Source organism: Fomitopsis serialis (genome assembly GCF_022376445.1).
Source record: "Fomitopsis serialis strain Sig1Antser10 chromosome Unknown B0H18scaffold_2, whole genome shotgun sequence".
NCBI lineage: Eukaryota > Fungi > Basidiomycota > Agaricomycetes > Polyporales > Fomitopsidaceae > Fomitopsis > Fomitopsis serialis.
Window position 1 is genome coordinate 1,679,821 of NW_025954962.1, and position 22,866 is coordinate 1,702,686.

The 22,866-nt window shown below is 55.8% G+C and overlaps 10 protein-coding genes across 10 annotated transcripts; 4 read left to right on the top strand and 6 right to left on the bottom strand.

Annotated features, from left to right (window-relative positions):
* Positions 1–503: 503 nt before the first annotated feature.
* On the bottom strand, positions 504–1,520 carry B0H18DRAFT_205120 (uncharacterized protein). The gene is made up of 5 exons (XM_048037109.1): positions 1,212–1,520; positions 1,096–1,150; positions 852–1,040; positions 645–792; positions 504–587 (listed from the first exon to the last, which is right to left on the bottom strand). The coding sequence occupies exons 1-5, from the start codon at positions 1,260–1,262 to the stop codon at positions 548–550; spliced, it is 483 nt and encodes a 160-aa protein (XP_047900766.1). The 5' UTR covers positions 1,263–1,520; the 3' UTR covers positions 504–547.
* B0H18DRAFT_971735 (actin-like protein) lies at positions 1,318–2,989 on the top strand. Its single transcript, XM_048043828.1, has 8 exons — positions 1,318–1,489; positions 1,555–1,618; positions 1,698–1,896; positions 1,950–2,053; positions 2,128–2,250; positions 2,301–2,490; positions 2,547–2,721; positions 2,774–2,989. Exons 1-8 carry the CDS (start codon positions 1,432–1,434, stop codon positions 2,920–2,922), a joined length of 1,062 nt encoding a protein of 353 aa, XP_047900767.1. The 5' UTR covers positions 1,318–1,431; the 3' UTR covers positions 2,923–2,989.
* Positions 2,990–3,402: 413 nt separating this feature from the next.
* On the bottom strand, positions 3,403–4,002 carry B0H18DRAFT_867090 (ribosomal protein L23/L15e core domain-containing protein; the record flags this gene model as incomplete). Its single annotated transcript, XM_048039834.1, has 3 exons — positions 3,403–3,456; positions 3,512–3,583; positions 3,637–4,002. The coding sequence occupies 3 exons, from the start codon at positions 4,000–4,002 to the stop codon at positions 3,403–3,405; spliced, it is 492 nt and encodes a 163-aa protein (XP_047900768.1).
* Positions 4,003–4,206: 204 nt separating this feature from the next.
* B0H18DRAFT_205130 (uncharacterized protein) lies at positions 4,207–5,253 on the top strand. The gene is made up of 5 exons (XM_048037110.1): positions 4,207–4,402; positions 4,453–4,695; positions 4,749–4,799; positions 4,859–4,985; positions 5,037–5,253. Exons 2-5 carry the CDS (start codon positions 4,509–4,511, stop codon positions 5,131–5,133), a joined length of 462 nt encoding a protein of 153 aa, XP_047900769.1. The 5' UTR covers positions 4,207–4,402; positions 4,453–4,508; the 3' UTR covers positions 5,134–5,253.
* A 214-nt stretch (positions 5,254–5,467) lies between these two features.
* B0H18DRAFT_1113486 (uncharacterized protein) lies at positions 5,468–6,267 on the bottom strand (the record flags this gene model as incomplete). The annotated part of the gene is made up of 4 exons (XM_048032952.1): positions 5,468–5,646; positions 5,698–5,889; positions 5,952–5,963; positions 6,018–6,267. The coding sequence occupies 4 exons, from the start codon at positions 6,265–6,267 to the stop codon at positions 5,468–5,470; spliced, it is 633 nt and encodes a 210-aa protein (XP_047900770.1).
* A 439-nt stretch (positions 6,268–6,706) lies between these two features.
* On the bottom strand, positions 6,707–8,435 carry B0H18DRAFT_971758 (uncharacterized protein). The gene is made up of 3 exons (XM_048043829.1): positions 7,766–8,435; positions 7,197–7,711; positions 6,707–7,143 (listed from the first exon to the last, which is right to left on the bottom strand). The coding sequence occupies exons 1-3, from the start codon at positions 8,092–8,094 to the stop codon at positions 7,082–7,084; spliced, it is 906 nt and encodes a 301-aa protein (XP_047900771.1). The 5' UTR covers positions 8,095–8,435; the 3' UTR covers positions 6,707–7,081.
* A 35-nt stretch (positions 8,436–8,470) lies between these two features.
* On the bottom strand, positions 8,471–11,067 carry B0H18DRAFT_971762 (ARM repeat-containing protein). Its single transcript, XM_048043830.1, has 10 exons — positions 10,967–11,067; positions 10,865–10,901; positions 10,508–10,804; positions 10,170–10,418; positions 9,873–10,109; positions 9,708–9,822; positions 9,403–9,648; positions 9,014–9,351; positions 8,688–8,955; positions 8,471–8,621 (listed from the first exon to the last, which is right to left on the bottom strand). Exons 2-10 carry the CDS (start codon positions 10,889–10,891, stop codon positions 8,617–8,619), a joined length of 1,782 nt encoding a protein of 593 aa, XP_047900772.1. The 5' UTR covers positions 10,892–10,901; positions 10,967–11,067; the 3' UTR covers positions 8,471–8,616.
* A 2,489-nt stretch (positions 11,068–13,556) lies between these two features.
* Positions 13,557–14,845, top strand: B0H18DRAFT_971769 (galactose mutarotase-like protein). The gene is made up of 4 exons (XM_048043831.1): positions 13,557–13,689; positions 13,746–14,028; positions 14,090–14,534; positions 14,585–14,845. Exons 1-4 carry the CDS (start codon positions 13,642–13,644, stop codon positions 14,685–14,687), a joined length of 879 nt encoding a protein of 292 aa, XP_047900773.1. The 5' UTR covers positions 13,557–13,641; the 3' UTR covers positions 14,688–14,845.
* Positions 14,846–15,076: 231 nt separating this feature from the next.
* B0H18DRAFT_1081794 (uncharacterized protein) lies at positions 15,077–21,213 on the top strand (the record flags this gene model as incomplete). The annotated part of the gene is made up of 18 exons (XM_048031443.1): positions 15,077–15,290; positions 15,344–16,526; positions 16,583–16,695; positions 17,192–17,883; positions 17,944–18,058; positions 18,110–18,433; positions 18,486–18,684; positions 18,742–18,888; positions 18,939–19,071; positions 19,119–19,362; positions 19,414–19,541; positions 19,591–19,743; positions 19,800–20,137; positions 20,185–20,316; positions 20,375–20,418; positions 20,451–20,562; positions 20,602–20,864; positions 20,921–21,213. The coding sequence occupies 18 exons, from the start codon at positions 15,077–15,079 to the stop codon at positions 21,211–21,213; spliced, it is 4,827 nt and encodes a 1,608-aa protein (XP_047900774.1).
* A 126-nt stretch (positions 21,214–21,339) lies between these two features.
* Positions 21,340–22,760, bottom strand: B0H18DRAFT_1113490 (aldolase; the record flags this gene model as incomplete). The annotated part of the gene is made up of 7 exons (XM_048032953.1): positions 21,340–21,509; positions 21,572–21,743; positions 21,803–21,821; positions 21,893–22,031; positions 22,088–22,251; positions 22,307–22,452; positions 22,506–22,760. 7 exons carry the CDS (start codon positions 22,758–22,760, stop codon positions 21,340–21,342), a joined length of 1,065 nt encoding a protein of 354 aa, XP_047900775.1.
* Positions 22,761–22,866: the final 106 nt, after the last annotated feature.

Here is a 22,866-nt window from a genome sequence, read left to right on the forward strand (position 1 = left end):
AGACTTCGAACAGAGGGAACCCATGTCGTAAGTCGTAAGATTATAGTCGCGTGCAAGAATACAGTATCGAGAATGTCAATGTCCCGCCAGCGGGGTGCTGAGCTATCCAAGCTTAGGAGTCTGACTCTCCCAGGCCCGAGTACCAGTAGAGCACTTGGCGCCGAACGTGATCTTGGCTATGCATCAGCACAGCTACTGTTTCTGCATAGCTCCGCGCGCAGACTACTGTGCGCGCATCTTCTCGAGATGAGATGAATGGCAGGGGCGGGAGCTGTGGTCCAAGAAGCCACTTCGTGGAGAACAGTAAGTGGAAGGCACGGTTCGAAGTCGGCGTTAGAACAGTCCCTATGCACCGAGTCGCGCATACTAAGATTACAGTATAAATATACAGGCATGAATGTCGACAAGCCACATGGAATCTACCAATATCACCAGAAAATGAGTAGACAGGATCAGTAGGTTGGGCTATCGGATACGCTGGTGTATTCCTGGCGACCAACGTCCTGGCGGTTGCGACTCCAAAGTTCGCGCACCCGGTTACTCAGATCTAACCTGATATCCTCAGGCTGTCTTTGCGGGACCCAGGCCTTCGTACAGACAACGGGTAAGCAGAAGCAAATATAAGCATGTCAAGTAACACTTACCTCCCACCATCTCCTACCCGCACTCCATGCCAGACTCGTGTCCATCCCGCCTTGATCATCCTAGCTTTGATGCCGGCACCCAGAAGGAGTCCGAAGACTGTCAGGAGGAAGATGGTTACGACCAACTGATCTCGAGGTGAATCCCTCTCTGCAGGTGAAGAATAGGTCTCAGTGATATGTATACCAGCAAGGAGACGCTGCACTCACGGAAGCATCTGGCTTCAACGTCGCCCTCCTTCCCTGTTGCCGTGTCAGGGTTCGCGACACCAAGCTTCGCATTGGCACATATAGGCAGGTTCTGATTGAGACACCATTGCTTTGTACATGATAGACACGGCTGCTTCGGATTATCTGGTATCTGCATATGCAGGATAGTGTAATTCTGGAAGCAGATGCCTAACGCCTTGCGTTCAGTCGCGGTCGTCAATCGCACAGCAGTACACGGACGCACATTTGCAGAAGTCCGTAGCCTCCCACTTGTGTCCTAGAATGGCGTTCACAGAGACCTACGAGCTACGTTGTAACGCAACTGTGTCATTCATTGCTGAGAATGAAAGTAGAGCTTACAGCAGAGTAGCAGAGGAATAGGAGGATGTACAGCCGGCAGGACGCCCGCATGGTGGACGTAGCAGGATGAGGCGCGACGCGCCGGTCACGCTTCCACGACGCGTCCTCCCATCCTGCCTCAAGCCTCCATCTGGGCGTACTCCGCTCTTCCTTCAGCCACACTCTTTTGCTTTACAACGATCCTCTTTCAGGGCGCATAGACTGCCGACACTATAGAACCATGTCGGCTGAATTCGAGGACGTTCTCACCAACCAACCGGTCGTAATTGACAATGTTAGTATTCCAGCGGCAGCGTATATTTGCAGAATCGAGTGCTAACACGGTCCATTGCGCTTGTCTTAGGGTCTGGCACAATAAAGGCAGGATTCGCAGGCCAAGATCATCCGAAATGTTTCTTCCCGTCTTTGTGCGTCTTCACGGTTAGGGCCATCCCCCGACCGATATGCATGGACTGCTCACTGCGCGTTCTGCGGCTTCTTCGACAGTGTCGGTCGGCCAAAGCACATACGTGTCATGGCTGGTGCCCTGGAGGGGGACGTATTCATTGGTAGGAAGGCGCAGGAGTTCCGCGGGTTGCTCAAGATAAAATACCCCATGGAACATGGAATTGTCACGGATTGGGATGACATGGAGCGGATATGGAGTTGGGTTTACGCTGAAGAGCTTGGAACACTGAGCGAGGAGGTGTGTCAGTCCTTTGATGTGTGCCCGCTCACTCGTTGATCCCCGGTCTGTAGCATCCCGTACTACTGACGGAGGCACCACTGAACCCTCGGCATAATCGAGACGTCGCGGCGCAAATCTTCTTCGACACATTCAACGTTCCTGCTCTCTTATCTCTGTACAAGCTGTACTCTCATTGTAAGCATCGGGCATTGCGACCGCGTGCAACTGATCCAAGCTCTTGCGGCCCAGGTATTCCTCAGGCCGGACAACAGGTATCGTACTAGACTCGGGCGATGGTGTTACACATGCCGTACCTGTGTTTGAGGGCTTCTCAATGCCACATGCCATTCGAAGAGTAGATGTTGCAGGAAGGTATGTGTCAAGCCTTACACGTACTTACCAGCTACGAACCGTCGGCGCAGAGATGTGACAGACCACCTGCAATTGCTCTTGAGGAAGTCGGGACACCATCTACACACTACCGCAGAACGTGAGGTCGTTCGAACCATCAAGGAGAAATGCTGCTACGTTGCGTTGAATCCCGCCAAAGAGGAGAAGGACTCTCTCGGCCGAAACGAAGAATTCCGGTTACCTGACGGGAACACAGTTCAAGTGCGCTCTTCGTCCCGTATCAAGCGGGCATGTCCTGATGTACGGACTTCCTTTAGCTGGGTCCAGAGCGCTTCCGTGCGCCAGAAATCCTATTCAACCCTGAGCTCATCGGGCAGGAGTATGCGGGCGTGCACCAAGTGGTAGTCGATGCAATCAACAGAGTGGATCTCGACCTTCGCAAGTCGCTGTTTTCAAACATCGTCCTCAGCGGTGGCAGCACCCTATGTCGCGGTGCGTATTAACAGATAAGTCGTCAGGCTCGATATATTGAACGTTGGAGCAGGTTTCGGCGACCGTCTACTGAACGAGGTGAAGAAACTCGCCCTGAAAGATGTCAAGATCAAGATTTACGCACCTCCGGAACGCAAGTACTCTACTTGGATCGGTGGTTCTATCCTGGCGGGTCTCAACACTTTCAAGAAGGTAATCTAGTTCCAGTTCTTCTCTACGTCAACCCTCTTAACAGTGGCAATCACAGATGTGGGTATCAGCGGAGGAATACCAAGAGGATCCCGACATCATTCACAAGAAGCTGGGTTTCTGAGGTGGCATCCCCATTTTGCTGTTGGTTCTGTGCTGTCCAGTCGTAGCCATATTCTATGTCCACATATGATACCCCTCATTGTAATCTGTGCCGTTTTCTCCTGGGGATTGAGACATACATGAGTTCGGCATCGCACTTGCCTAGTATAAAATCTCAGAGAGGGTCCGCGTTCTACGCGATCCATGGTCCTCAGTCATGGTAAAGCCCACTTCATATACACCATGAGATCCGCATGCGCATAGTATTCATGAGAAAGGAGATGGCGGGCATACGCGATAGGATACAGTCACGGGGAGTTTTGCGGAAAGTGGCCGACAGCGCGATGCAACGATGATGAAAGCATGAATAAGGTACAGTGCGCACAGCCCCTACTTGCCCTTCTTGGGAGGCTCCGCTGCCTTCGCCTTTTTCGTGCCGCGGAGCTGTGGAGGAGCGAGATCAGTTGTAAGTCGGACAACGATGTGGGATCTCCCTCACCTTCTTCGCACGGTTCTTCCGCTCCTTCCGCAGCTTACGGTTGGTCTTCGGTGGTGCCGTCGTGAGACCAGACTGCGAGAGAACATTGAGTTGCGAGCGCAGAGAGTAGGGATCAATTGGCATACCCGAATCAATCGGTACTTGGGCTCGAACTTCATTTGCGACGCCTCGTCGTCGTAGATCAGGGCAAAGCCCGTGCTGCGCCCTCCACCGAAAGCTGTCCTGAAGCCGAAAGGAACGACGCGCGACTTGTCGGCCTTGTACATCTTCGCGAGCTGCTCCGCGAGCTCATTCTTGGGGACATTCGCGCGCGATGGGTGGAGGACATCCACGACGAACTGGCGGCGGGCGAGCAGCCGGTTGGTGATGAACTTGCGCGTTCGGATGGTGATGGGTGCTGCTGCGTCGGCCTGTCGAGAGGGGAGCAAAACGGTCAGTCGGACGAGCTCTCCCCTGGCCGGACGTGTGCATCCAATCCACAAAACTTCCATCCACCCTCTCCTCGCCGCGTTTGGGCCGATCCAGCCCGTCGAACATCCCAGCACACGTCCAGCATCATGATAGACAACGTACTCACCATGATTAGTATCCCCGCCTTTTGAATCCCGTTACCTTGGTCGTCGACTGGCCCGATGAGGACGTCTGTGCGCTCTGTCTAAGGATGGAGCCAAACAGCATCAAACATTCGCTGTGGCTGCGACCGCTCGTCGGCGCCTAATCGCTCACGTATCGGTCCAGTCGTCAGTGTCGCGCCTATTTACCCCGCAGTGCTCAGTACGCATAGGTCCACTGCGGCCGTATTTATTCTGCTCTCTATCTGATACTCTGCTCGTCGACTTGCTGCATACTGCTATGAGCCGCACTAACTTTGCTACTTCCTTTGCCCCCTATGTGAGTCTCGGACTGGTGCCCTTTCTGCGAGGTGCTCACGGGAGTCGCAGCAACCGCCTCCGGACGACCCGTCCTATGCATCCTCGTCTAGACAAGCGTCTCGGCCATGGCTTCCCAGCATCTCTGCCAACAATCCATGTCGTACCAGTCCGGCGGTGTGCCATCATTCAACACATCTCAAGCAGGCGGAGAGGACGTAGAGGCGGAAGCGGCGAGCAGCATATGGGAGACACGATTCGGCATGAGAGTCGATATGCTTGCGGCGTTCTCCTATCTGCTCGGACCTATATCAGGTGCGCACTGTGCATCATGTCTGGGCAACGCTCATGAGGATGGGACACTGTAGCACTACTTGTGCTCATACTCGAGACGCACAATGACTACGTGCGATTCCACGGTAAGTGCACTGCATGGGACCGTCTCCTCGCAGGCTCATGCGGAAGGTTTGTCTTATAGCATACCAGTCGGCCTTGCTCACGGGACCTCTACTCTTGCTGCGGATAATCGCCGCGTTGCTTCAATTGCCCTCTATACTGTGTACGTTCCTTACACTTCTGCTCGTAGTGTCTTGCCTTTACATGATGTAAGCATACTCCCTCCTTATTGCCAGCACGAGCTGACGGCTCTTTCCCAGTTGGCGGGCGTACATCGATGCTGCCCGGAACGGGCTTGTACGCTTCCAAATACCACGGATCGGACCACTGGCTGACCAATGGGTAGCCGAAGAATAGACAAGCCAGCCTACGTAGACGTTCAGCTCCGTGTTCGCGCAGAGTGCTGGATCAATCAATATTATACGAATATGGACCCGAGGCATTGCTGCTCAGCTACGTTCTGCAATATTGTTGGCCCGACACACTGCACACAGCGTCGTATGTCCAAGGAACCATTCTTGTTCATGTGAGATAGATTGGTAGCGATGCATGCAACACGATGGCAAAGATGATGATGATACACAACGATGCGAGACATTAGGACAATACACACGAGGACCCAGCCTGGATTATCCGTAGTAATGTGAGGATATCAAGAGTCGTTATAGAAGTCGTTCGTCGAGCCGCCTCATCAGAGCGGTATACAGATATCCGCGATCTCGATTCCGGCCGCACACGCCGTTTGCGCTGCTTGACCGTCGAGGGCCCTGAGGGCAGGGAGGATGTTTTCCAGATCGTTGATAAGCGCATCCGTCAAGTTCTCAGTGGCGTCAAGAACCTCGTCGACGATGCACTTGACCTGGTAGACGACTGGGATAACTCAGATGAGATTCATTGCACACCACATACATCGCTACTCACTCGGGCCAAGAATGGGACCCAGGCCTGGGATATTGTTGACCATTTCGTACGTGTCGTTCATGACGTACTTGGATGCGTTGACTATGTTCTTGAGCATCGTCTCCATTTCACTGTTCTTGTTGTAGTTCGCGAGTCCCTTGTCCGCAGCGAGCTCTCCGAGAACGGTCTGGAAGCCCAGGAAGTTCTCGTGAACTCAGAGAATGCAGACGTGTATTCCTGGTTGAAGTCGGCACTCCGCTGAGCCGGAGCCAGACCTGCTAGGCTGTCTACGGTGCCAAGTCAGATTTCCCGACATGAACAATGATGTGATCCAAGCTCACTAAGCGTCTGTGCATTCTGGGTAATCTGAGTCGAGTAGCCGTTCATCAGTCCGATATTGTCCATGATGTTCATATCGCCTTGGCGCTTCGCGGGAGACGCAGTGGAAGGCATAGCGTCGTAGTCAGCGATAACATGCTTCGCGACTCCAGATCGAGTATCATTGCCGACGTAGGAGAGGTCATCGTAGACGCGAGCCGTGAGGTTCCACCGTTGAACTAGATCCGAGGAGTGAGACTTCCAGAGAGGCATAGGCAACGGAGACGCGACAGCAGAGGGGGCGCGGATCGTGACGCCGGCCAGAGCGGCGAGACAGGCGCCTGCAGGGCGAGGCGGAGGAGACGGTTGACGGAAGGCATGACGAACGTCCAGACGTAGCGACCTTGACGGGTTTTGAAGACGAAGGCGCGCGACTGGCGCGGCTGAGACTAAAGAGGGCCTAGGGTAGGGAGGGGGAAGGGCGAGACGGCGACCGTTCGGGACAAGAGGCGACGGGGGCATGTTCGAATTGGTGGCCGTTACTTATACTGGAGGGCGGGGCGCGACAGAACCTTGTTTGACGCGTCTGCAACTTAGACGTTCCCCGGCTCCTCATTGGTCCCCGTCGCCGACGCGTCGCGCACACGTGACCATCCCGATCGCCAAAAGGCGCCCATCCGAACAGACGGTGCCGAGCACGAACAGCCTCATGTGGGTCAGGCATTGATCTCACCAGCGTTGCATATGCCGAACACTGCCCCCGCACGCACACGAGCAACATTAACCCTCTGAAGCAAAATAGAATAAGCACCGACAACCACAACACGGGGGATGAGAACAGGCGCAAGCAGTACTGGTACGAGTGTACGTGAGTATCCGTGTGCCACGTCGGAGCGGAACGCGTCCTAAGCAGTCATGTCGGCCGACGAGGGTATCTAGTGGGACCAAGGATAGTGATGGGGAATGAATGTGTGAAGTTATGGGGGCTTTAAGTAACGTCGCGTAATACCCAATATTCCAGGTGAGCAGTTAATGGAGATCTCTCCGCGTAAGTCTCGGTCGGACTCGTATGATCCGAGCGATCTGTTTAGAGCTTGAGGCACGACGCGCCGTCCGCAGATTGTTTGTAGCCTTGAGCGCATGTGTAGACTGTGAAGCAATTAATGAGCAAGGATCAAATGCCGACAACACTGGGAACGCACCAGCACAGCGGCCCTGCTCGCAGCCAACGTTCCAGACACCCTCGATGGCGGTACAATCCTGGCCCTCGCCGGTCGAGACGCAGCCACCGCAAGACTCGAGCTCAGCCTTGGCATCGATACACTCGAAGTCGCCGGTGGGACCAGTCAGGCCGGAGATGGGGCAGGCCTGCATGGCGTCCGGGCAGTTGATGACCGAGCGACGGGCCTTCGCAGCGACACGCTTGTGATGCGCGGGGTTCGAGCGCGCCCACTGCGGGTTTGCCGACGGGGCGGGCGTGGAGGTGGTAGTGGTAGATCCACCACCACCCTCGCAACAGGAGGACGAGCCCTCATTCCACTCCCAACTACCACCGCACTGGGGCGGGGCGGTGGTCTTCGGGGGAGTCGTCGGAACGCAGCATTCCTTGCCCGGATGCCAGTACCAGTTGTTGGTGGGGCACTGTTTCTCACCCTGAGGCGGGGTGGGAGGGTTCGGGACACCGCCGTGAGGTAAACAGCAGTTCTTGGCGTCGTAGCTTACCCACAAGTGTCAGCGCAACATGCCGTGCTGAAAATACGTGGCGACTCACAAGAACTCGGACTCCGCGCACTGGCTAGAATTGGCAAATGCGAAGGGGAGAGCGGCGGCGGCCAGGAGGAGGAGGCTGGTGAAACGTGCCATTGCGAACGATCGTGGGCTATACTCTAGGGAACGAGAGACAGGCGAAGAGAGAGGGAAGAAAAGAGCAGACTCTGGAAGAGGCGCAACAAGGGGCGGGGCGTTCTTATATACGCGCTCTGATGAGCATTCGCCGTACATGCGCCGAAGGCCGCTTACCAGCGCTTGGCTCAGGCCCCTCATGATTCGATCATCCGTCAACGTCGCCTCGCTAGGCCTTTCCATCACGCCGCCGCACATTCTCGAGCGTGGACATGGTGCGCATGCTCGTCCGAGGCGATGCTCAGGCTGTCTTCCCCATGGAGATGAGTCCTGCACAAACCGTCTATGGCTGCCATGATTTCGTGCTTGCAGAGCCCGGCAGACACCAGGACAGGCAGAATATCGCTATAGCGATAGCGATACCGCTCGTTCGGCAACGAGGACGCGGGCACCGGCACCGGAGGGCCTAGTCCTCCCCTGGTCCTCCCGACGGCCGGCGTCAACACTATTACCCAACCACATCACTCAGAAGCCGACTTGCAGCCACCAACCTCCCACAGGAGGTCGCTCGAAGCCGTCGCCCTCGCCGCGAATTTACGCCCTGAAACACTTCAGAACCTCCGCGGGCCAGGACGAACTTGACAAGTGAGCAGCTGCAATATTGACATCGAAACAAGGAAGCTGTACAATACATTCTGATTCTTCATGTTCCGACCATCCCAACTTAATTGTACGACGTCTAACGCAGGACGGTCCACACCAGCGAACGAGCCTGCGTCCTCAGGCTGAGAGACCATATATCATATTAGTGACGAGGCATCAATGAAACGACTGATGAGCGGGAGACTTACCGCCGACCTCGTGCGCTTTCTGCAAGGCACGGAGCGCAAAGAAGCGCACATCTGCGTCCGAGTCGTTCTTAAGCGCCTCCAGCACAGGCAACACCTTCTGCTGAACCACCTGGCGGCCGTCCGCGGTGTCTCCAAATGTAGTCGCAAGGACCTCCAGGGCCTTCGCGACATTGAAGCGGATGTTGGGTATCGGGTCGTTCGCGAGGTGCAGCAGGTTGTCCAGAATCTCGGCACGGACAATGTCGAGCGTTAAGGACGGCGCGATGACCTGACAACGATGCAAGCCTCGGTCACCGACGCAAAAATGGGAAGAAAGGATCGCTTACGGTGATCGCTTGAACAGTTGTCATTCTGTACAGGTAGTTCGGATGTTGTCCCATGCCGACTACCTTCGGTACAATCTGAACCTTCGCCCAGTCAACGCCGAATACCTCAGTAAGCTTCTTGAGGTTGACAATCGCCGACTCCCGGATGCTGTACACGTTGTCACCGAGCCATGACATGCAGAGGTTGCCTAGCTGTTCGTCAAAGAACGACTTGCCCAGCTGGTTCGCGAGCAGAGGGATGTACTCGATGATGGCTTGCCGCACGCGCCATGACTTATCTTCAGCCAGCTCGACGATAGCCGGAAGCAAGCTCTCCGACAAGAGTTCGATGCCAATCACTGATGATATTCAGTAACAATCCCCACAAACGAGGTAGCCTCCTGACGCACCAGCGTTGACCTGGTCGAGTTTGCTGATGATGTTCAGCCGAACCTCGGGGAATTCGTCCTTCAGGAGATGCAGGAATAGGGGCAAGAGGTGTTCGATGGTGGAGTCTTTTCCGAGCAACGGAGCGAGGCCGCTGATCTGGTTAGCCAAGGCGGCACGGACGTGCTGAGAAGTGTCTTGACAGAGGTCCCGAACGCACGGGACAACCCGGTTCAAGATGACTTCCTTCTCGAGTAGTTTAGAGAACCCTACGTGATCATCAGCATCCTGTCTTCACATGTGTATCGCTGTGTATCACGACGCCCACCTGGAATCTGACCTGCCGCAGCAGTGCGAACTTCGGCCTCGTTGTCCTTGAGCAGCTGTACATAGTGTCCGATCAACTCTTCTCGGACGAGCTCCTGCCCTACTGCCTCCGCAAGCTACTCTAGGTCAGACTATGATCGCATGTATGCGTGCAAAACCCACCGACCTCGTTGAAGTGGGTCGCCGACATATACCGTACGCGCCAGCTCTTATCCCCTACTGTCTGCCTGATCTGCTTCAGCAAGTGCTCTTTGACCTCTGCGGGTGAGAACGATTGGGCGATGGCAATGAGATCTTCCACGGTCAACAAACGAACAGAGTCCTGGTCGTCCAGCTGAAGTCTGCGATAGATCGCGAGACCATCTCCGAGTACATTGGGCTTGGCGAACTTCTTGACGAGCGGCTTGCGACAAACAGACGTCAGACCAACCATGCGCGGGACTGAAAGAAAGTGCAAACATACACCGAGCCACTTTGCGGCTGCTCGCCGCACCATCGGCGTGTCGTCCGTGCCTAACGTCGCGAAGCTTCTCCGCAACTCATCCTGGACTGGAGGGGAGGCTTTGTCGTACACCGACGGGAAGAGAGCGCATGACGACGTCCTCGATGTAAACCATTCGCCGTGTGAGAGTCGGTTGAGAAGGGGAATATAGAACTGCTCGACCTGGGCTTGGCTCATGACGGCGGATATTTTGGTGATCGACTCTGCGGCCTGAGGACGTACAACGGCACCCTATGTCAGCACTGTGACGCCGAAGAGCTGGCTCACGCCGTCCTGCAGTTCTCAGAGCTTGAACGCACCTTGTCCCGCACAAGCGTCTCCTCAACTGCACAGAGATTCTCTAGAGGCCCGAGCAAGAGATGCGCGTACTCTGGCCCGCCGATGAATTGCTCGAAGTTCCTCCCAAGCTCCTCCGCCAATGCGAGCAAAACCTCATCCTCGTCGTCCACAGACTCTTGCAAGAAGGGAAGGAGCTCTTCACGGGCACGGTCAGGGCCTAGGGCAAGCGCGATGGTAGCGATGCGGTGAATGGCGTTCAGACGAAGTTGAACGTCTTCCGCCCGCAGTTCATCCATGAGAATAGCGATCGGAGCAATCTATGAGGAGGACGCAGCGGTCAAGGGACATAGCGAGGAAATGCGAGTAGGAGCACGCACGTCGTCCATTGAGAACCCCGGATCCATGGTTGAAATGCTAGCCACGACGCAGTCGAGATCAGTATAGGCACTATGCAGTCGCTGCTGTGAGTCTTCACTTACGGACTGTCGGGTAGATGAGAGAGGTGGTAGGCCGGAATAGGACCGACAAGCGTTTCAGAATATTGGAGTTGTCGACTCTCGAAAGCAAGTTGTGATGTCCGTGTTTGGACGCGCGAGCCTGTTATCGCGTGCCAGTGCATTCACTCTGCCACAACGCGCGCTAGCGCCACAACCCGCCGCGGCGCCCATGTCACCATTTCAGCACGCTCTTGAAGGCCATCTGCCCTCTGGCATTAATGTCACATCCACGTCATACGTAGATGCTGAAAACCCCATGTTTACTCAAACAGTATGGCGCGGAGACGTATCGACCACGGCGTCTTTACGAACGGCGTAGCTGCGAGTCAGACAAGGATATCCTGAGGCACGAAGGTTGAAGAAATTGTCTACGTCTACTTGGGCAGACCAAGCTGCGACACATCCTGCTGCAGGCTATTTGTGTAGGACGTCGATATTTCTCTTGATGATCTCACAGCATCTGGCGCAAGTAGTTCCAAATCCCCGAATGGGAAACGAACATTCATATTTTCGAGATCAAACACTACATGCAGATACTGCGTACGCTCTTCACGAAGAAGGCAGGGGTGTCCAAAAATTATGCGGGTAGCAGAACGCCGAAACGTCTGCCCTGCGACGAACGGCTGAAGCCAGGACGTCGCAGCCGCAAGTCCGAAGACTTCCTTGAAGCATCATTATGCCGGGATGTCTATGGAATCGAATAAGTAGAAAGAGTGAATGAGAAAGAGATACGCACCGCTACAGCTAAGATAAACACCACGTCTTGCTGCAGAACCCGAGATGAAGAAGGCTCCCGGAGGAGTACGCCCCGGACTGTCTAGTCCACGTAGGCAGCGTCAAAGACGCAGAGGCAGGGCGAGACCTACCAAGTAGCATGTTGTGCTACATGCGTGTTCGCATGAGGAGCGCCTTCAGGCTGCATCCATCTCCCGTGAGGGATCTCCCTTGAGGGAAGCACATTCCGTGCTGACTGCTCGCACTGGCAGTACGTTCTAGGTCATCTAGACCTGGCACCTTCGGTGCATCTGCTCGCACTGGCAGATTTCGCGTTGTAGGTGGTCTTCACCCAACAAACGCTGTTGGCCAACTGCCCCTGCCCAACGGCAGGTTACACGTCTAACCAGCGGCTGGACCGCCGGTATACCACTCGGTGGTCGACGGTATCGCGGACGTCTGTCGCGCGGAGATTCGCCTCGTAACGGCCGGTCGTCTTTCGGAGCAGCGCATATGGCCTGGGCTCGTGAGTACGATTTGCACGCCATACGTAGGACTTCGGGGTCGGACGGACGGGTTCTCGTCAGGAGAGGCATCGCGTCGTCTTCGACAGTTTCGCGCTCTCACCGCTATCGCAGCTGGAAGAGGCACAGTGTACGCCGTGTTGACACACTGGCGGTGATGGGTACGAGTATCGAAACTCGTAATCCCTGGCGGTTCGGCTCTCCAAACTCGCCTTCGATCGTGCTAGACTGCATGAAACTCCCTCACACGTCAAGGCGACGCATGACAGCGCCGATAGGCAGACGCCCTCGTACGCTGAATCGGGAGTGATGCAGCCAACAACGATGTGCTGCGATCCTCGAGGCAAACACTCTGAGACACGCGTATGAGGCGCATCGGGTCGTCGATAGAGGCGGAGAAGCATCCTCGTGCTACCCATTCAGAATGTGCCCGTCAGAAAGCTCGTGCGCTGGCCGCACGAGCAACGACATGTTCCGTCGTATTCGGTCGTGTTCGCTTTGCAAGCCACGTCTGTGCAGCGCAGTACGTTTAGGCCCATACAGGTCCGGTTCGGCCACGTCACGTCCACGCTATCCGTTAGGACCGTCGCGTCAGATCTGCTCAGCGATGCAGCGGTACGCCTGTTACAGCGGCATCTTGGTCCAAGGTCAAGGACCCCCAATGATCAGAGAACGATGCATTTGCCTGTGGGCCTGACTTCCGTTTCGCCGCACCTACAGGCACGGGAAGAGCCGATAACAGAGCGACTCTGCCTCGTACTCTTTCTTCGAAACCGTCAGGTCGACTGTTCGTCTGTGTTGCAGACTTCGGAGTCTGTCCTGTCTGTCCTGTGTCATCTGGTTCAGATGAATACGCGCCACTGTGGACGCCTGCGCATGTGCGAGCCTGCCTCTGTAACGGCAGCCTAACTCTCGCTGCACCCGAAGGGCACAGCCGCCTCGATAGCCAGAATCTCCTGGCCTCGTGAACGGTTGTCGAGAGAGGCACCGGTCTGAACGAGTTCCGCGAGTGACGGTGCAGCGTCATCCCTGCGACACGACCTAGTAAAAGTCAGGATGGAGCAAGAGCAAGAACTAAGAACGTACTTCGGGTCTTCAGCACAGTTCCATCGGGGCCAGGTACGAGCCAAGGACCGAGCGAGGACGAAGGACAATGAAACGGCAGGCTCGAGGGTTATAAGGGTTGATGGCCAGGTTTAGGGCAGGGTGCGGATGTGCGGAACCGCAAAATGGTCTGGGCCAGACCCGGGGAGCTAAGGATGCCAAATCGGGAAGGCATTACCACGCGACTGTGACCAATGACGTCGTCATTCGGACCGGCGCCCGTAGGCACGGACGGACCGGTTGGCTGCCAGGGTGGGTACTTCAGCTTCAGCACTACTGGCAGACTCAGTCTCGCACTCCCAGCGTACTCAAGCCATGCCCGTCGACCGCCAGTCAGACAAGGTTATCCTCCAGCATCCGAAGGTAGGCACACAGTAACTGCCCTGTATCTGTGCTTGACAATGCGATGCTTTGGACAGGGATCATCGACCGAGATTCTACTTTATGGCGCTACAGTGATATCGTGGAAGTCAGGCAGTACCGGAAACCCACAGCCGGTAGAGCGACTCTTCGTGTCTAGTAAGGCCGCCCTTGATGGTAGCAAGCCCGTCAGAGGCGGCATTCCTGTTGTCTTTCCATGCTTCGGCGCGCCGACACATCCAGAGCACTCGAGATTGGGACAGCACGGGTTCGCCAGGAGCGAGACGTGGACTTTCGACAGCATTGTCATGGACAATGAAGCTGGCGTTTCTGTGAAGCTGAGTGAGTGACATTTGGCACGTTGCGCCGTACGCGTGTACAATGGTTTGAACGAGGCTGCTAGTTCTCGAACCGAAGGTCAGCATCACAGCGAAGTATGAGAAGCCGTTCCAGCTTGCATATGTCGTCACGCTGGCCGAGCATCAATTATCCACAGATCTCCATGTGAAGAACACTGGCCTCTCGACTTCATCTCCGCTCGAGTTCCAGGCGCTCTTCCACAACTACATCCGCGCGAACTCCGGCGAGGTTGTCGTAGTGCCTTTGAAGGGCCTGACGTATTACGATAAGACGGAGCCGAACGAGCAATTGCGGACGAAGATCGAGGAGCGAGATCTCGTGGACGTGAAGGCCTTCACAGATTTCGTGTATCAGAACGCACCAGGCACTTATGAAGTCACCTCGCCGACGAGCAAAGTTGAAATTAAGACGAGGAACTTCAAGGATGTCGTCGTCTGGAATCCCCAGCAAGAGGGGTCCAAGATCGGGGACATGGAGGATGGCGGATGGTAAGTTGCGGTGTCTATAGATTGCGGCTAGGCTGAACATCTGCCGGCAGGGAGAAGTATGTTTGCGTCGAGCCTGGATTCGTTCACGGCTTCGTTGGGCTACCCGCAGGGGAGACTTGGATTGGGCAGCAAGTCTTGACGGCGAAATTGTGAGATCGTTGATAGCTGGGGAAGAAGCGTCTTAACCAAGGAGTCCGTGTGTATGATACGAGAGGTTTCGCTGCGACCGAAGTACCAAATGGAGGTGCGCGGAGACGGCACGGCGCCGTGTACATGAGCATATGTCCAGTCTGAGCAAGCACTACGTGAGACTACTGTAGTTTCCGAAAGAGCACTGCCGGAGGGGAGCCGTGACACCGTGCCGTGACAGAACTCACGTGCTCGTTTCGTCGCGTGAGTGTGGGTCCAAGCGCGATGTCTGAGCGCGCCACCACCCTACAGGCATCAAGGCCAGAGGGCGCCTTGACTTCCTCTGCGCAATTCCCCCCTTGTGCTATCCCACAAAAAACAGTGGGTATTGCTCAACAGTATCATGCGACAGCATGAGCAGCCCATCACCAACCCTGCGGGTTCGGGTCAACCACATTGACCACACTCTCGCGGCGCCTGGCCCCCTCGACAATTCAACACTCCCTCGTGTACCGATCATCCGGATATACGGAGAATCATCGACTGGTCAGAAAGCATGTGTCCATGTCCATCAAGCATACCCGTATTGCTTCGTGGAATACCCCGGGAAGATGAACCCGGACAGTGGTGAGCAATCCAGGGACTATACTCTGGTTCGATGTTCACTCCGTAAACCACAGTGAATCACTACATCGCCAAACTCACTCAGTCGCTCAATCACGCCATTTCAATCTCCATGAAGCGCAACCCTCATTCGCCGAAGTCGCAGTTCGTCCGCGCGATCGTTCTCGCCAAGGGCGTACACTTCTACGGGTTTCATGCCTCTTACTCTCCTTTCTTGAAAGTCCACATCGCCGACTCTAACTTCATGAATCGCGCTGTCACTATCCTGCAGTCTGGCACGGTAATGAAGACGCGCTTTCGAGTCTACGAGAGCCACATAAGCTTCGTCCTTCAATTCATGTGTGACTTTGGCCTCTACGGCTGTGGCTGGATGGACCTCGGCGAAGTCTGGGAGCGGGGCGCTGAGGATCCCGCCGACGATCTATACGAACTTGATGACCGCAATGAACGTGATGATCATAACCGCAAGTCCGCATTCAAAGCCTCGCCACACTTTCGCCAGTCACGGATGCCGCTGGAAGTCGATGTCGCCGCGCATCAAATCCTCAACCGACATCGCCTCTCTGCTCGTAACATTCACCATCACCTATCCATACCAGGGCCCCCGCTTCCTTCCGAACCATTTGTGCTCAGTGTGCGTGAACTTTGGGAAGACGAGCGCCAGCGCCGGATTGCCAGGGGCTTGACGCCTTCTCCGGAAATCCCTAAGGATCCAAGCGAGAATTCGCGGGGGAGAGGGGCCGCATGGGTCGCCGAAGCTAGGTGGTGGGATGAAATCCGCAAACGTATTGAACGAGAGCGGGGGAAAGAGAAGGTATTGCACAGCGGACGGAGCTGGGAGAGATGGGTAATGACGACGTTCGAAAGCATTGAAGCGTTGTGGGAAGATAAGTGGAGAACCTGGAGGCCTGGACTGGCCGAAATCGATCCATGCTCGGGCGTGCACGTCAACGTGCAGCACGAAGAAGCCGACGAAGTCAACCCGTATGCCGCGTCTCAGATGGACCGTAGAGCCTTGCCCCAAGTACCGCGAGAACCCACGACCGAGGTGGAGGTGGACGAAGAGATGCTGTCCAGTCAAGTGATGGCGGATCTGGTGCGAGACGAAGACAACGATTGGGAGAAGCTGCGTGACGGGTATGCGGAGCATGATGAAGATGTGCCAGATGAGGATGAAGCAGCGGAAAATGGACCACCCCCTGAAGATCAGCTCGCATATGAACGGGTGGGCAGCAACAGGTAATACTCTCATCGGTCCGGGTAACACTCAGAGCTTGCATTTGATGCTTGACTAGTCCTCAGAGATGTTCACCGTCAAGACATGGAAATCGGTTTGAACAAGTATGGCAGAAGATCATTGGGTACGCTCTAGTCCATGACATGAAGACAGACATGACTTACCAACCGAGTGCAGCGCTAAGAGGCATCGATCCACTTCAATCGTCTCAGCCGATCGCACTCCTGGCAAGAAGTAGGTCTGTTCGTCTGAGTCAAGAATGCATGCATTGACTATGGATGCAGTATGCACGTGTCTGCCACTGTAGTTCACTCGCCTCCGGACACGCCCACTAAGATTGCGCTGCGGGCTCTGGATCGGCCTGATACGTCGAAGGTCTTTTCTCCCAAGAGGATGGGAAGACTAGCCAACTCTGTGCTGCCGGTTACGCCTACCAAGTGAGTGACTGTCGACACGGACATGAATAGTTGCTAAGAAAGCAGGCTGCGAAACGTAGTCTCGCAGTCAGTGGCAGACATACGACCTGTCGACCTGCAAGTACACCTGCTTCATGGACAGGAATCCAGTGCGTCAGATCAGCACGAGTGAGTGGGATCTATGTCCCACATCGAGATTGAACGTGACCCGCTTGTCAGCTCGGATACTCAATTGAATCATCTACCCAAAGACATATCTATTGCCTTTCGGGAAGTAGATCCCGAGAACCCGTTCGTTGTCAGCGAAGATACGAGCCGTTCAAACGACAACATCGGGACCGCCCATGCGAAGAGGACACACACACAGACCTCGGAAAATTCCGCTGAGATGACTCCTCGGCCTTCAAAGAAACGGAGGGTGGATGCGAACTCCGATCAAGTATTCAGTCTGTCAAACGGGTCGCTCCCTTCCGGCATTTCATCCCTGGGTAAGTTATCGGCCATGACGACTACATCGTCAAAGTCTACAGCATCCTCGGCCTCGGTCTCGGCCGCTAAAGGCTATCGCTATGCACTCCCACCGCCCTCAGCTGCGGAACTACTGTCCAGTGTCGATTCATACGGCATTCCCAGTAAGATGTACACGAGTCCGCATTACTCGAGGGCGAGTGACGCGCCGGAAAGGCCGCGAGAATATGCTGGCCTTGTCTTCCATTTGAAAGGCGGGTTAGGTTTGGATACGCTGGACGAGTGGGTCAGCCACACCCCTGATACTGTCCAGCGTGAAAGTGGCGGCAAAAGGAACCTTGATGCGGTGGGTGTGACAGGCTGGGAATACGCGAGCACACCCCCTAGTGCGAGAGAAACCCGTCGATGGCTAGAGTCTCCACAAGGCCGTAACTTGAAAGCACTCAAGCAGGCTCGTCCTAAGCTACCTTCTCAGGTATGTCCCATTGCTTGTCATGATTTCCCATGACCGTGAGCCCATGAAATGTCGCGCTAGATTGAGGGACCTACGCAAGCCAATCCTTACGGCATCAAGACCACGCCATTAAAGTCGTCAAAGCCAAGCACACGCGAAAGGCAGAACATGAGCATTTTCTCGCTAGAGGTTTTTGGTGTGTTCGTCCGCGAGCTGTTCCACAAACGTTCTTTGAGACTGCTTCTAGCACCTTCTACAGGTGATAGAGTACCTGATCCCGATCTGGATGAAGTCGCGGTCGTGTTCTTCTCATACCAAGACTCCGCGGAGTTCCCCTCAGGAGAGAACGGAACCTTCTCGTGCCAGCATGGCATGATAGTGGTGGAGAACGATCAGGTCAACGCTCGAAGGCTACGCGATCTGCAACCTGAGTTCGAGATGGTCAACAGTGAACTGGACCTTCTCAACCGTCTAATCGATATGGTCGTCGACGTCAATCCCGATATTCTCTCAGGATGGGAAGTACAGGCTGCATCGTGGGGGTATCTTAGTGCACGCGCAAACGTGTACGGTAAGTAAATAACTCGCTCACCGCAAACATGTTCTCATCAATTATGCGGTAGGATATGACCTCGGTGAACAGATTTCTCGCGCACCTGGAAGACATATCGGAGGTGGCTCCGATCAATGGGGCATGAGGACAACGTCGACATTCAAGGTGGTCGGTCGACATGTCCTCAACCTGTGGCGCATAATGCGCTCAGAGCAGAGTCTTACAAGTTATACATTTGAGAACATAGTCTTCCATGTGTTGCGGCGGAGGTGAGTGCTATCCTTCCTCGGCAGAGTGCGGCAGAGTGGAAGCTAACCTTAATGAAGGACACCTCGCTATTCTTTTGGGACACTCGCTGAATGGTACTACAGTAAAACACCGCGGCATACAGCAAATGTACTGTACTATTTTGCCTCTCGCACGTCCATGGTCCTGGAGATTCTGGATGCTGCGGAGGTTGTCACCAAGAATGCGTACGTGATCGTTGGTCCTCGGTCTCTCCTCATCACTGACAATGTCGTAGGGAGTTTGCTCGCGTGTTCGGGGTGGATTTCTTTTCCGTCCTTAGTCGTGGTTCACAATTCAAGGTCGAATCATTCATGTTCCGTATCGCCAAACCGGAGAGCTTTGTATTATTGTCCCCCAGCAAACAAGATGTGAGTGTAGATGTTTCCATCTGAAGTTCATTCCTCAACCCGCGCAGGTCGGCAAGCAAAATGCTGCCGAATGTATGCCCCTTATCATGGAACCTCTATCCGCATTTTATACCAGCCCACTTGTAGTGTTAGACTTCCAATCACTGTATCCCTCCATCATGATCGCGTACAACTATTGTTATTCCACTTGTTTAGGTCGTGTTACGGACTTTAAAGGACAGTACAAGTTTGGCGTTACGGACCTGCGGCAGCCAGCTGGAATACTGGCTACCCTGGAAGATCATATCAACGGTACGTGCCGAGTGTGGTGTTGAACAGCCATTCTAACGGGACTCCCAATAGTTGCCCCTAACGGGATCATGTATGTCAAGCAGGACGTGCGGAAGGGTCTGCTGGGCAGGATGTTGACGGAGCTATTGGACACGAGAGTAATGATCAAGCAAGCCATGAAGGGAGTCAAGGACGATAAGGTGTGCCGCACCATTCCTGATCGCCAGGACAAGGCTGACCCGGAGCAAGGCCCTTCGACGTGTGCTGGACGCCCGGCAGCTCGGTCTCAAGTACATCGCGAACGTGACGTACGGCTATACGAGCGCGACGTACTCGGGCCGCATGCCTGCAGTCGAGATCGCCGACAGCATCGTCCAGAGTGGCCGCGAGACACTCGAGAAGGTGAATTTCATGTCGCGCTCCGCCGCGTGCCCCTCGCTCATAGATCCCCCGCCCAGGCCATCCGGGTCATCAATTCAACGAAGAAATGGGGCGCCCGGGTCGTGTACGGCGACACGGACTCGGTGTTTGTTTACCTTCCGGGCAAGACCAAGGACCAGGCGTTCCGGATCGGGTACGACATGGCGGAGACGATCACCGCGATGAACCCCGCACCGGTGAAGCTCAAGTTCGAGAAGGTCTATCTGCCGTGTGTCCTGATGGCGAAGAAGCGTTACGTCGGCTTCAAATTCGAGAGCCCTGACGAGACGGAGCCTGGCTTCGACGCCAAGGGCATAGAGACTGTTCGAAGGGACGGGATACCGGCGCAACAGAAGATGACGGAGACCTGTCTGAAGTACGTCCGGAGCCTTCGGAACTCATTTCTAGCTGACCCGTGTGCAGGATCCTGTTCCGCACTCAAGACCTGAGCAAGGTCAAGGAGTATTGCTGTCGGACATGGGCAAAGATCCTCGAGAACAAGGTCTCCATCCAAGACTTCATCTTTGCCAAGGAGGTCAGGATGGGCACGTACAGGTGCGTCTCAAGCGCACTGCCTCTGGCCGTCAATCCAATGACATACCCTCTTACTTAGCGACAAGGTCCCGCCGCCTCCAGGCGTCACCGTGGCCGCTCGGCGTATGCTCGAGGACCCGAACAACGAACCACAGTATGGGACCGCATCCCATACGTCATCGCCCGGGGGCACCCTGACAGCCGACTCGTCGACCGCGCAGTCTCGCCCGAAGAGCTCTCAACAACCCGTAAGCACCTCCCGCGCTCGTTCCCTCGCCCGGCTCATCCGTCCCACCCCTTCCGCAGCCAGAAGCATCTAGACGCGGCGTACTACATCTCGCGCGTGCTCATCCCGCCGCTCGAGCGGATCTTCAACCTCGTCGGCGCGGACGTGCGCAGCTGGTACGACGAGATGCCCAAGGCGCTGCGCACGGACCAGCCCGAGGCGGTCCTCATGTCGCCGCGCAAGGCGAAGAGGCAGGCAAATGCCGCCGCGGCGAACCCGTTCAAGATCGACCAGCATTTCCTGACGTCGCGGTGCTTGGTGTGCAAAGCGCTCGCACCTGGGGGTACGTGGAGAACTTGCCCGCCCGTGTACGCTGACGCTGACGGTGTGGTGTTGTAGGGCTCTGCGATTCGTGCCGCGCGCACCCACAGGAGACGATCAGCGGGCTTCTCTCGCGCTTGCACGTTGCGGAGGACAAGCTTCGGAACGTGCAGACGATCTGCTCGTCGTGTTGCAGCATCCCGGCCGCGGAGCCGGTCAAGTGCGAGTCGCTGGACTGTCCGTGGCTTTATGAGCGGAACAAGGTCGAGAACAAGGTCGAGGCGCTGGACGTTGTGGCAGAGTTGATCGCGGAGCTGCAGGATACGGAAGACACGCGCGAAGAGACGGTCGTGGACGATAGCCCTGGTTGAACTGCTCTGCGTCTCGCATCCTACTTGAGCATCTATTTTAAGGAATCGACATTGGTTGGCTTCTAATTTTACATTGAGAGATGGTAGCAGATGCATTTCAGATGGGATTATCGTGGGGGAGCATTCTCACAAGCCGCTCAGCTGTTTGCGGATGAGGTCCTTCGTCTTCAGCTCCATCTCGCCGAAGATCTTGAGCGCATCCGCCAGCTTGCGAGTGGCCTCCGCGTCCGCCGCCAGGGCCTGCCTCAGCGCGTCAGCCCTGTTCGCGAGGAAGTCGGTCTTCTCCACCGTGGGACCTGCTCATCATAAATCATACTCCATTGAAAATCTTATTCAAAACGGGGTGGAATACACTTACCGTTCTCGCTGGCGCCGTTGACCACAGCAGGGGGCGTCTGCAGGTCGACCTGGGGGTACATCGGCTTCGGGTTGTCGGCGCCCTCGGCGGGACTCTGCGCCGCTGCGAGCTGGTCGAGGACACCGCCTGCCAAAGTGAGGTGGTCAGGGCGCAGCGAAGCAAGCGCAACTGCCTGTGATGCGATCACAATCAAACTTTGCTAGATGGAGACATGGCACCGGCGTGACTTACCTCCGTGGATGTCACGATGCTGGGGCAAGGTGCGAATGCGGTGTCAGCAATGGCGTGGCGGACGGCAGAGATGCTTGTTCTGGCGCTGACCTGGCGGGCATGACGAGCGTCTTGGAGCCGATCGCCTTGTAGGTCTTCACGATCGAGGAGATGACCGGTGACATCGGGTGTTCTTGCGCCGTATTGGCGTACTCCTTCCAGACACCGGGCTCGAAGTGGACGCGGAGCTCTGCATGACGTGTAGCATTTCATTCACTGACGAGTCCGTGCAAAGAGGGTCCGAACCATTGAAGTACGGCGCTACGTAGAGACACCCTGCCTGGGAGGCGGCGACGGCCTGCGGGAGGGAGAAGAGGCAGGTCGCCAGCGTGCGGATCCCTTCCTTCTCCAGCTGCTCACAGGCGATGATGGACTCGGGCGTGGCGGGGATCTTGAAGCACACGCGGGACCTTTTGTGTTGAATCAGCGCGCCATGTGGGTTACGGACGAGATACAGGGACCCACTTGTCTATCCCGTGGGCTTCGAAGAGAGCGAGGAGCTTCTTGGCATGTGCGACCGTGCCCTCGGCATCGTACGCCACGGCTGGCGCAGTTTGTGCGTGCACACGGCCCGTCAAATACGGGAACACCTGCTTTGCGAGCAGGACCGTCTGGGTGATGCGATCAGTGCGCGATAACACCGAAACGGGCGGGTGTCGCAGACCAGGATGTCGAGCGCGTTGTCGACCTGGAGATCGATGTCGCCCGTGTCCTTCTTTGCGGCGAGTGCGCATGCCTCGGCGAGTAGGCTGGCGCGGTCAGGATTGGACGCCTCGCCGCAAACGATTGCCTGATTGGAGGTCATGTCGGTGAACTTGGCCGTGTCTGATGTGTGCCGGGCGGCGACAGCGGGGTCCATAGAGTCGACATCGACGGTGACTGTGGCGCGAACGTAGGAGAGGAGGTTAGATGCGGCCATTGCAGGTGAGGGTGCCGTAGCGAGCGGGATGTGGATGAGTATGTATGAGCCGCGATGGCGGCCTCGCGGAGGAGGCGTGGCAGGTGGCCTCGGAACCACGACACCT

Coding starts and splice junctions, on each gene's coding strand:
- B0H18DRAFT_971758 (XM_048043829.1), bottom strand. CDS start 8,094: ATGTGCGGCGGCGTGATGGAAAGGCCTAGCGAGGCGACGTTGACGGAT. Junction 7,712..7,765: donor TGCGCGGAGTCCGAGTTCTT/GTGAGTCGCCAC, acceptor CTTGTGGGTAAG/CTACGACGCCAAGAACTGCT. Junction 7,144..7,196: donor CGAGCAGGGCCGCTGTGCTG/GTGCGTTCCCAG, acceptor ATTGCTTCACAG/TCTACACATGCGCTCAAGGC.
- B0H18DRAFT_205130 (XM_048037110.1), top strand. CDS start 4,509: ATGGCTTCCCAGCATCTCTGCCAACAATCCATGTCGTACCAGTCCGGC. Junction 4,800..4,858: donor TGACTACGTGCGATTCCACG/GTAAGTGCACTG, acceptor TTTGTCTTATAG/CATACCAGTCGGCCTTGCTC. Junction 4,986..5,036: donor GTGTCTTGCCTTTACATGAT/GTAAGCATACTC, acceptor GCTCTTTCCCAG/TTGGCGGGCGTACATCGATG.
- B0H18DRAFT_971769 (XM_048043831.1), top strand. CDS start 13,642: ATGCCCGTCGACCGCCAGTCAGACAAGGTTATCCTCCAGCATCCGAAG. Junction 13,690..13,745: donor TTATCCTCCAGCATCCGAAG/GTAGGCACACAG, acceptor TGCTTTGGACAG/GGATCATCGACCGAGATTCT. Junction 14,535..14,584: donor GACATGGAGGATGGCGGATG/GTAAGTTGCGGT, acceptor ATCTGCCGGCAG/GGAGAAGTATGTTTGCGTCG.
- B0H18DRAFT_205120 (XM_048037109.1), bottom strand. CDS start 1,262: ATGCGGGCGTCCTGCCGGCTGTACATCCTCCTATTCCTCTGCTACTCT. Junction 1,151..1,211: donor TATTCCTCTGCTACTCTGCT/GTAAGCTCTACT, acceptor CGTAGCTCGTAG/GTCTCTGTGAACGCCATTCT. Junction 588..644: donor CGGGTAGGAGATGGTGGGAG/GTAAGTGTTACT, acceptor GTCTGTACGAAG/GCCTGGGTCCCGCAAAGACA.
- B0H18DRAFT_971762 (XM_048043830.1), bottom strand. CDS start 10,891: ATGGATCCGGGGTTCTCAATGGACGAC. Junction 10,110..10,169: donor CAGCCGCAAAGTGGCTCGGT/GTATGTTTGCAC, acceptor GTTTGTCGCAAG/CCGCTCGTCAAGAAGTTCGC. Junction 9,823..9,872: donor CGGCGACCCACTTCAACGAG/GTCGGTGGGTTT, acceptor GACCTAGAGTAG/CTTGCGGAGGCAGTAGGGCA.
- B0H18DRAFT_971735 (XM_048043828.1), top strand. CDS start 1,432: ATGTCGGCTGAATTCGAGGACGTTCTCACCAACCAACCGGTCGTAATT. Junction 1,619..1,697: donor AAATGTTTCTTCCCGTCTTT/GTGCGTCTTCAC, acceptor CTTCTTCGACAG/TGTCGGTCGGCCAAAGCACA. Junction 2,491..2,546: donor CTGACGGGAACACAGTTCAA/GTGCGCTCTTCG, acceptor GACTTCCTTTAG/CTGGGTCCAGAGCGCTTCCG.